General features: G+C 58.9%; 1 protein-coding gene across 2 annotated transcripts in view; it reads left to right on the top strand.

Moving 5' to 3' along the window:
- Positions 1–10,392, top strand: part of MLXIPL (MLX interacting protein like) — a 20,184-nt gene that overhangs the window by 5,362 nt on the left and 4,430 nt on the right. For both annotated transcript variants that reach the window (XM_004705625.2, XM_045285919.1), the window contains 6 exons: positions 4,096–4,178; positions 4,332–4,421; positions 4,684–4,728; positions 5,169–5,364; positions 5,469–5,549; positions 8,112–8,284. In XM_004705625.2, the coding sequence (XP_004705682.1) occupies positions 4,096–4,178; positions 4,332–4,421; positions 4,684–4,728; positions 5,169–5,364; positions 5,469–5,549; positions 8,112–8,284 (668 nt within the window). The remainder of the gene's footprint in view (positions 1–4,095; positions 4,179–4,331; positions 4,422–4,683; positions 4,729–5,168; positions 5,365–5,468; positions 5,550–8,111; positions 8,285–10,392) is intronic.

Here is a 10,392-nt window from a genome sequence, read left to right as displayed (position 1 = left end):
GGCCTCCCAGCTAGTTCATCTGTCAGATGGAACGACTAACACTGGGTCCTTCAGGGCTCTGCTGTAGTGTAGCACGGCCCGGCACACAGTAGGGGCTTCCTGAGGGCTAGCTGGTAGGACCCACTGCGACTGTTGTGACGCAGGTAGCAGTCCAAGGCAGGCACAGGATGAATGCCAGCCGGGACACTTCCTCCCTCACTGGGCATCAACTTCCCTGTCGATCCTGGGCTGGGGAGCACTGGAGGGGCTGTGGCAGGCTGATCACTGTGGCAGCTGGCCTCTCCTCTCTGTAGACTCCTGACTTCCGAGTTCACTGCCCTTCCTTGGTTTCCCATGCCTCCCATACCTGCAAATAGCCTGGGTGTCCTCAGAGTCCCCCAAGCCCTTTGCACCTCTCTGCGGCACATTATCTCCTGTTCTGAGTGTGCTTGCCCTTATCTTGTGAGCCTTGACTCACCCCTGCAGGCCTTGCCCAGCATAGGTGCAAAAGGTTAGGTGGCAGAGGGGACAGGTAAACGTGTCTGTTATAGAAAAGCTGCCCCAGCCCCAGCCCTAGCCCCAGGAAAGCCACATTGCCACTGCCCTCTGTGGAGAGGACAGGGTCCCTGGGTGGAAGAGGGGAGCCCAGGGCTAGATAACTCCTGGAGGCCCTCCTTGCTGTAATCCCCCAGGGGGCCAGGCACCCACAGGCCTCTCTGTTTTCTGGCTGAACAGCCAGCGTTGTTTCAACCTCTCTCCCAGTCCCTTGGGTGTCTGTGTGGGGAACTGTCCCTTTAAGACCAAGACCAGACTCAGGCCAACCAGTCAAGTACAACTCGGTGACCCTCTGTCAGGTTTCTGAGACTGGAAATCTTTTCCATGGGAGCAGAAAGCCTCATCTTTCTCCTGCCGAGCGGCTGGTGGGTTTGCACCAACAACCTTCAGGTTAGCAGCCCTGTGCCTAAAGCACCCCACTGCCCCAGCTCCTTGCCCTTGAAGGCAAGACGCTGTCCGAGGTGGCGAAAGGCCCCAGTGCATTTCATGCTCCCGGCATCTCCTCCCTCTGTGTGTGCTCTCTGGTCTCTGAGGAAGTTGGCCGAGGCAGGCCAGGCTGCCGAGGACATCAGGAAGGGCCCAGTCCACCTCTTGCTCAGGGCTGCCACTCTGTGTGAGACCAGGCCTCTGCTGAGGGCCTGCTCTGGCCTGAGGCCTGAGCCTGTCAACAGCCAGGGCTCCTGCTTCCCTCTCAGCCAGGAGAGAGAGAAATCTGCAAAGAAGTCACTGCTGATGCGAGCTGGATAGACAGGGCCACTGGCCAGAGGCTGAGCTTCCTGGAGGAGGGCTCTCTTGAAGGGGCGGGCCATAGATGGGGATGAGGCAGAGGGAGGGGCAGGGAGCTTCCCATACGGAAAAGGGTCCAAGGATGAGCTGGGGGTGGGAATGGCCACAGGCTCGGTCTAGCTTCGAGGTCGGAGACTAACAGGGCAGTGGGAGCAGGAGAAGCAGAGAAGGGCCAGGGAGAGGGAGGTGGAAGCCACGTTTGGGTGAGTCAGCTTTATCTTGAAGGCTCTGGGGAGCCGTGGGGTCCCTGGTCTAAATGGTGCCTTCAGGAGCACCGAGCTGGCCCAGCAGGAAGGTGGGCGGGAGACTGTCAAGGGTGGGCCAGGTGAGAAATGACACCTGGGGTGACAGGGAGAGGATGGAGCAGCAGGAGTGATGTCACCAGCCCTGTGGGCTTGAGAGGGCTTGTCTGGGAAAGCTGTGGGGGGCGAGGAGTGGGGAGGGGAGGGGAGATGCGGAGAGTTTGGGCTGGGAGGTGGCACTGGCCTCCGTGTAGTCCATGAGAGGAGTGTCCCCAAGCTTCCTGAGTGTGCCCAGCTCTGGGACATCTAGTGGGGGAGTCACAGGCAGCTCGCTAGGACATTGGCGCTGGACAGGAGTGACTGGGGTTTCCGGTGGAGCTCAGAGAGGGTCAGTGCAAGGAGTTTGGAATGCAGAAGAATGAGGAATGGTTCCGGGGCCTGAGGGAGGAGGAGGCAGGGGTGACTAGGGACTTGGCCAGTGCAGTTTCTGAGGCTAGGGAAGGGCCACAGGCCCGGGGCCTTGGGTTCAGGACAGACGGGCTCCAAGGACCCTGGGGACAGATGCTGAGGGACAGAGCTCCCAGGGAGACTGGGACGTGAGGAAGTGTGGTGGTCAGTGTTGTGGGCTCTTCCCAAGTGAGTTTTCAGAAGTTGGTGGGGAAGCCAAGGGGAGGCGAGGCGTGGAAGCAGAGCTCATTGGTAGAGCAGAGCTGAGAGCCAGAGAAGGAGGGAGAGATAAGGGAGAGCCTGGATTGTGGTAAGAGGCCGAAGGGCCAGGACTGGCCCTGGGAAGTGGGTGGCAGAAGTGGACTGAGAGCTCAGCTGGCCTGAAGTTGACAAGGTGATTGCTTGAGATGGAGGTGAGCAGCTCGGAGGACCCTGAGGCTGGGGACTCAAGGCCCTGGACCTTTGGCCTGCCATTCTGACCCTGGATGCTCACTCCAGGTGACCTGTCGCCCCACAGTCCCAGGAAGCACGCATGGCTGTGCACCTACTAGGTTCTCCAGGCACAGGAGCTAGAGAGGTTCATCTTGCAGTCTGCACTGAAGAGGGGGTTGTGAGAGGGCTAGAGTAGGGAGGAAGGCTTCCTGGAGGGGGTGGCACGTAATCTGGCCAATGGAGCTATGGTGTCTCTCTAGGGGTGTAGGGGCGGTGGGGGTGGTGCTGGGAACCCTGTACCAGGCGACAGAGTTAGAAGGGACTACAGCAAAATGACTCTATTGTTTCCGTGTCCTGTTCTACCACCGATTGTTTTAAATAAAAACACCCCTGTGACAGGGTGTGCTAGACAGGGTTCTCTAGAGAGAGAAAACCAAATTGCTGATAATTCAATATATTTATTTATAAAGATAATTAGATATATAACAAGAAATGAATTGCTAAATCATATACAGATAAATATATAATACAAGAAATAAACAGTTAAATTATAAAGCACTACAAATGGTTCAGTGCAACTCACGTCCGTGAGAGAGAGTTGTGACAGACTAGGAGTCCTTCAAGTCTAGTCTGCTGCCAGATCTTCCTCTATTTGTAGAGAGAGCTAGGCTATGTCAGCACAGCAGCCAATCACAAGGCAGGTCACCAACCGCCAGTCCCCAGCTCCAGCGATGTCTTAAAGGGACCTCAACTTACAGCGAGACAGTCCACAGGCTAGGCGTCCCACAGGTAGTGTAGCCTTTAAATTGAGGCACAGAACAAGCAAGGCAGCTGCACACTGGTCCGATGATCACAGAGCGAGAGACAAGAAAGGCGAGGCTCACCAAGCCATTTGTCTCTCTGCCCTTCAGTTAATCCCACTTGTGTTTATCAGCCAGGCTGGCACAATAGACTATCTCACAGGGCGACCCTATAGGTCAGAGTAGAACTGCCTGCTGTGGGCCCCAGGGCTACGCATCTTTACGGGAATAGAAGGCCTCATCTTTCTTCCTTGGAGCGACTGGTGGTTTCGAACTGCCAGTTTGACCGTTCGTAGTCCAACACAGTTAACAGCCCAATGTGTAACCCACTAGACCAGCAGGGCTCCTTTTGCTGTGGGTCAACATCAACTCCACAGCAGTGAGTGTGCCTTTGGGATGGGCTCCGGGCAGGGCTGTCATCGGTCCCCAGGTAGAATGGCACTTTGGATCACGTGGTTTCATCAGCTGACTCAGGTTCTAGTCATGCTTACCCGACAAGGTTGTAACAATGAAGAGACATTCACAAAACATTCCGTTAATATTCATAATCTAAGAAAGACTCGTGTCTAAGCAAGGTACAATTTGATTCCTCACGTACTGTGCTATGATTAAAACAGGTAAGAAGCAGGAGTAAGGGTTCTGCATGGTTTGGTGGGGGTGGGGAGGATGGGGTGAGGGTGGGGCGTGGGGGGAGACATACCACGGGGTCCCCGACTGGGGTGATACCAACCCCAGGGAGGCCACTGCAATGAAGGCCAGGCAGAATTTTGTGGTGTGTCACTTGTGTCCCATGGGATGGGGGATGGACGGATGAGAGAGCCGGGCACACCCTGACCGGGCACCCCTTCCCTTAGATGTAGAGCGCAAGAAGAGCCCAGTGTGCAGCTTCGTGACCCCCCTGCAAGGGTCTGAGGCTGACGAGCACCGGAAACCCCAGGTAGCTGAGCCTGAGGACCTCATCTCCACCTGACTGCCTTCCCAGCAGCTCCCTCTCCTGCCCCTGGCTGGCCGAAGCGGGGGTTGAGGGAGGGAGTGGGGGGCGCTGGCACCCCTCTCACTGAGCCCGCCACCCCTGTCTGACCCTCCCCAGGCTGTCGTCCTGGAGGGGAGTTACTGGAAGCGGCGTATTGAGGTGGTGATGCGCGAGTACCACAAGTGGCGCATCTACTACAAGAAGCGGGTCAGTGGGGATGCAGGACGCCCGGGAGGTCTGGACCCTGCGCGTGGGGCACCACCGCCACTGCCGCTGGAGCAGGCCCGGCCAGCACCACCGTGTGGCCACAGGGTCTCCTCACAGCCTTCTGACTTGGAGGGTGCTCCTGAGGGGATGTGGGGGGACCCCAGGGGTCTGATGGGAGCTTGTGAGTGAAGGGCAGGTGTCAGGATGGGGCGGGGGAGGAGGGGCCAAAGCAGCTGGTGCCCAACTCTGTGTGTCCCTGCAGCTCCGCAAGTCCAGCAGGGAAGGTGACCTCCTGGCCCCTAAGCAGGTGGGTGTTCCCCGGGCCATCAAGAGCTAACAACAGCTGCTGGGTGGGCAGGGCAGCGATAGAGGGTGCGGGTGGGAAGCCAGGAGGTGGGGAGGATTGGCAGTGCCTTGGGTTCAGCTCCTCACCCCTTGTGAAGGGAAGTTTTGGAGGGTGCTGCGGTGGGTGGGGGAGCAGGAGGGCCTCAGACAGGAAAAGGAATGGGGCAGCGGTGGAGGGGTGGGGGAGACAGGAAGGGGACCCTTAGCTCTTCAGTGGGCCACCCCAGTGCATCTCCTGGGGGGAGTTGTTTGAGGCCAGTGGGTGGCCCCGGCCTTCCAGGCAGCAAGAAGGGTCCATCAGGGAGAGGTGAGGAGGGGGCTTCTGGCTGGATGACCCCTCCACCCACCCCCCAGGTGGGCCCGGGAGCCCTGTGGCCGGCGCTGATGCCTCTGTGTCCCTAGGCGGAGGGGGGCTGGCAGCAGCCAGAGCTATGGTGCCAGCAGCTCTTCTCCAGCGTGGTGCCCGTGCTGCTGGGGGACCCAGAGGAGGAACCCAGGGGGCTCCTGAACCTCGACTGCTTCCTGTCCGACATCTCTGATACCCTCTTCACCATGACCCAGCCCGGCCCCCCACCCCTGCCGCTGCCCCCCGACGATGGTGAGGGCCGGCGCCCCGGCAGTGGGCTGGGAGCGGCCAGGGAGGACCGCTGGGCATGGGGAGGGGCAGTGCCATCCTGATGCCTGCCACTGCTGTCCCTGCAGCCTACGCTGGCAACGCCGACATGATCCAGCCGGACCTGACACCGCTGCAGCCCAGCCTGGATGACTTCATGGAGATCTCAGGTGCGGGAGGGGGTGGGGGCCGGCGGCAGGTGGTGCCAAGACCTTTGGGATGGGACTGCTGTGGGCTCAGGTGAGCCCAAGGCTTGGATCCTTCCCGCAAGCTGTTCTCCGGGTTTCCGGGACATCCAGGGACGCTCTCAGGGCAGAGAGGGACTTGTGTTGTTTTGGAGTTCCTTTAGGGTCCATGAGACACTTTCCTAAATGACATATAACAGAAACATTCCAACGTGCAAACAAATAATTGGTTGCAACACAAATTAGCTAGCCACCAGCCTTGCTGCCCCCAGACTTCACTTCTTCTCTCCTCCCTCACTACCTTTTAAGTGAATCCCAGGCATCCTCCTGTCTTGAAATGTGGTTTTTAAAAGTAACATGTGTCCTGCTTCACCCCCCCACCCCATCCTGGCCACCGGTTCCCTGGAAGGTGACCCACGTGGTCCCCTAGCGAGGCTCCTCTCTTTACAGTGGTGTTTCCACAGCAGCCTCCACTCCCCCTTTGCAGCCTATCTCAGAGGATGCCCCCACATTTCTCCTTCTGGGGGCTGCTGGGGGGCCCAGTGGACACCAGGGCTCAGTCTGCCTAAGCCCGGCCCCGAGAGGGAGAAGGAGAGTCCCTGGGGGAAAGGGGTCAGCGTCCCTCCACTCTCCTTCCCAGGGTCCTGGGCCTGTCCAGCACGGGGTGGAGGCCAATGGGGTGGAGCCTAGGGAATGAGGAACCACCCCCAGCCTCCCGGGGAGGTGAGGGCTTAGGGGCAGACGTGGTGATGGCAGTGCCCTGGGAGCCGAGCAGCCTGGGAGGACAGCCCCCCTGTCTGGGCCCACGGACTCCTGCGACAGGTAGGCACCCGCTGAGCCCATGCTTAGCCTGGAGAGGTTTCAAGACCCTGCTGTGGCTGGGAAGCGATGTCTCCTAACAAGGGGTGCCGCTGGGGTGAGGACGTGCATGGGCCAACTGAGGTCAGGAGGTGTGAGGATGGGGCCTTCTCAGGCTCGGAGAAACCCAGTGGGCTGGGAGGCCTCGGGCTAGACCCTGCTAGCCGCTCACAGCAGGGAGAACCAGGAGTGTGGAGGGACGGGCTGGCTTGTCCATTGGGGGGTGGGCGACGGGAACAGGGCTTGGGAGTCACTCCGGGTCTGGTGGGTGGCTGGGGCGAGGAAGTGGCTTCCCAGTGGTTGTGGGGTGGGGGCATCTATGAGCAGCAGCAGACAGTAGGGCGGGAGCCGGCCTGCTAGCCCCTGACTCGCAGCAGTGCCCAGGCAGTGGGCACCGGCAGTGGGCAGGAAGTTGCTGTGTGGCCCACAGCCAGGCTGAGCCCCCTCTCCCTGGGGGTGGGGAGAGAATGACCCCTCACTCCACCCCTGTGCTAGAGGGGGGCATCCTGGCAGGTGTCCTGACCATGAGACCCAGGGAATGGCAGGTGCAGAAGGCGCATGAGTGCCCAGACACAGGCTCAGACCAGACAGGCCCGGGCTGCAAGCATCAGAGGGCTGACTCCCAGGCCTCAGGGAGGGCTGCGGTGTGCCACGGGCACAAGTCTGATCCTGCTGGGCTCTGGGCTGGGCGGGGGGCAGGGATGACCTAGCCCACGCTGGGTCTTCTTGGAGGTGGCTGCTGGGACAGAGGCTGACTGCCACCGTCCTAGGGGGGTGGGGGGCCAAGAACAGAGTACGAGGCTGTGAGACCCTCCAGAGGCCTCCTGGGGGGCTGCCAAGGTGGGGTCAGGCCTCAGGAGCTGGTGTGTCCCGAAGGCTGGTCCAGGTCAGAGAAAGGTGCCCGGAAGGGAATGGGTGGTCCCGTGGCACCCAGGCCCGGGATGTGGTTAGACCACAGGCAGCTGCTTCCCAAAACCAGAATAGCCAAAGTCTTACACAACCGCACCCCAAACAATCCAGCCCCTCACCTCCCTGCCACAGCCATGGCCCCCAGCTTTCCAGTGGGTTCGCACCCCTGTCCTCACCGAGCCCAACCTCCGACCCCAACTGTCACCTCATTTGACCCTTCACCTACTCCTAGGCCCACCCTGTACCCCACCCATTGACCTGCCAACATACCCACTCTTTCCAGGCCCTCTGACCTTCTGACCCCTCTGATGCTAGCTCACCCCTTGAACTCTTGTCTGCCCCAGGCCTCGGCCCTGCCCTGTGGAGCCAGCCCATTCCCTCCCTGACAGGCTCTCTCTCATCTTCCTTCTTCCATTCCTGTCCCCTCCCCCCAACAGGGCTGAGGAGAGCAGGCCAGGGGGCTGCCTGGGTCTGAGGGTGAGGAGGGGGCCTCATGAGAGAGCTGCATTCTGGGGTCCCTGCACATCCTGGGGCCATCCCCTAGCTCACCCCTCACACCCGTCCTCCCCCATGCCCCTGGCCTTTGCAGCTTCCCCTGAGTGAGAAAGAAACTCCCTGTTTCACAATCTCCTAGGGTAGGCGTCCCCCCACCCTGTCTGCAGGCCCCCACCCCACCGCCGGCCCAGCCTGGGGTGAGGGCACCAGGCCGCTGTCCTGCCCACTGTTTGCCAGCTGCCACCCAAGCCTTCACCGCCGCCTTCCTGTGTCTGTCCATTCTAGATTTCTTCACCAACTACCGCCCTCCACAGCCGCCCATGCCTCTACACTTCCCGGAGCCCCCCAGCTTCAACCCCATGGCCGACTCCCTCTTCAGCAGTGGGATCCTGAGCCCAGACGTGCCTCCCACTCCCCCGTCGTCGGGCCTGACCCACCTCTCAGGCAACTGCCTGCAGGTGAGCTGGCTCTGTCCACCGGCTGTGCCCAGCACCCCTGGCCCTGGGCACTCCATGTTGAGGAGATGTTCGCTACATCTCTTGAATGCCCAGCCCTGGGCTTGCTTGACACTAGGAGACTAGAGGGATGGAGGACCCTAGTGGGCCAGAGCAGGACACAAGGAGGGTGGGCAGGAGACGGTGGACTAGGGAAGCCAGAGCAGGGCCCTGCTGGAGTAGGGGTGGTGGTGCCTGTGGGCCTTGGTGAATGGTTAGAGTTTGGACAGAGACCAGCAGAGGGCAAGTCGGATGGGAAGGAGCCCGGAAGGAAGCTTGAAGGTCAGAAGGTGCTAAGCTGTAATGTTTAGGAACCAGAACAGCTACCATTTGGGCTCAAGAACTCCCAGCCCAATTCAGATGGCACCTCCCTGCTGTTGAGTGAGGTGTCACTTCCCTCCTGAACCAGACTCTCCAGGGGCTGCTGTAGCTGACAATGAGCCTTGGTGGCATAGTGGGTGTGTTAGGTCAGGTTGACTAGAAAAACAATCTAGGGACACTCCTGTATGTGTAAGCGAGAGCTTTGTATCAAGAAGTAGTTATCTATCAGGAAGACATACCAGCCAGTCCAGGTCAAGTCCCTAAGTAGGATACTAGTCCATAAATCCCTCCTCAGATTCGCACAGACACAAGCAACGATGCAGAATGCAGGGAGCTCTCAGGGAGATCACAGGCTGCTGGGTGCACAGGCTTGTGGATCGGTGGGTGCATCTCTAGGAGTCTGGTCGGTCTGCAGCAGGTCTCCAAGGGGTTCTCCAGCAGGAAGGTGAAGCAGAGAGAGAGAGGACGTTCCCAGAATCCTCATGAGAAGGCCATGCCCACAAGGAGGCATCATCAGGCTGTGGACTGATTGACAGGCTAGACACCACCCCTCCACTTATTTACAAAGTTGACATGAATTTATGTAACTACCACAGTGGGTTAAGCGTTGGGCTGCCAACCCAATGCCAACCCAACTGCTGGTGGTCAGCAATCAGCAGCAGCTCCAGGGAAAAAAGATGAAGCTTTCTACTCCTGTAATGATCTGGGCTCAGAACCCACATGGCCAGTTCTGTTCTGTCCTGTTCTGTAGGGTCGCTCTGAGTCAGAATCCACTCGATGGCAGTGAGGTTCAGGTTTGGTTGAATTGAGAGCTGAAGTGTCTCTCTCTTCCGCTAGGCTGGGAGCTGCTTGGCCCCCTTGGGTCCCCTACCTCCAGCCCAGTCTGGAACAGAGCAGGCACTTGGTAGATGGTTGACTGATGAGGAAGCAAGTGGGTGGACAGCTGGGCAGCTGTGTTGGACAATGGCTAGATGGGGTGGAGATGGAGTGTGGCGGATCCGTGATTGATGAGTGTATGGGTCAGAAGGTGGTTGCTTGGATGAGTTAACAGGTGGATACCTACTTAGGCAGATGCTGACCACCGGATCAGTGGCTCAAAATAACCAGCCCCTCCATAGAAGAAAAATGAGGTAAAAGCTCTATGAATTGGAGTCAGGCTGATGGCAATAGGTTTGAATGGACTGGTAGGCGGATGAATGGTTGGTGAATGTATGGCTGGTGGACAGAGCGATCATGGGGGCTCAGGAGCCCTAGTGCCACAACGGTTAAGCACTCAGCTATTAACCAAAGGCTTGGTGGTTCATACTCACCCAGCCGCTTACTGAGCAAAGGACCTGGCAAGCTGCCCTCATACAGATTCCAGCCTAGAAAACCCGATGGGGCAGTTCTCTCCGTCACACAGGGTCACTGAGTCAGAATCGACTCTTCAACACTGACCCACCGCACAGACGGGTAGGTGGATGGAAGAAAGAAGGAAAGGTGCTTGGATAAATTTGTGGGCCAGGCAGGTGAGCTAGCCATGGAGAAGGTATAAGGGGCAGGCGTGGGGGTGTTGATGGATGGATTAATTAGGGAATGAGTAGAAATGAGCAGATGGAGGAGGGAGGAGTTAGTGGATGGGTGGAGGTTATCAGAGGAGGAGGGATGAGGAGTTAGAGGATGGGTGGAGGAGATAAAGGAGGGATGGAGGAGTCAGTGGATGGGTGGAGGAGATGGAGGAGTTAGTGGATGGGTGGAGGAGATAGAGGAGG

The sequence above is a fragment of the Echinops telfairi genome, unplaced genomic scaffold, assembly GCF_000313985.2.
Source record: "Echinops telfairi isolate 266 unplaced genomic scaffold, ASM31398v2 ScPeMD7_5;HRSCAF=22, whole genome shotgun sequence".
Taxonomy (NCBI): Eukaryota; Metazoa; Chordata; class Mammalia; order Afrosoricida; family Tenrecidae; genus Echinops; species Echinops telfairi.
The sequence above is the reverse complement of the archived record's forward strand: the minus strand, read 5'-3'. Positions and strand labels throughout refer to the sequence as shown.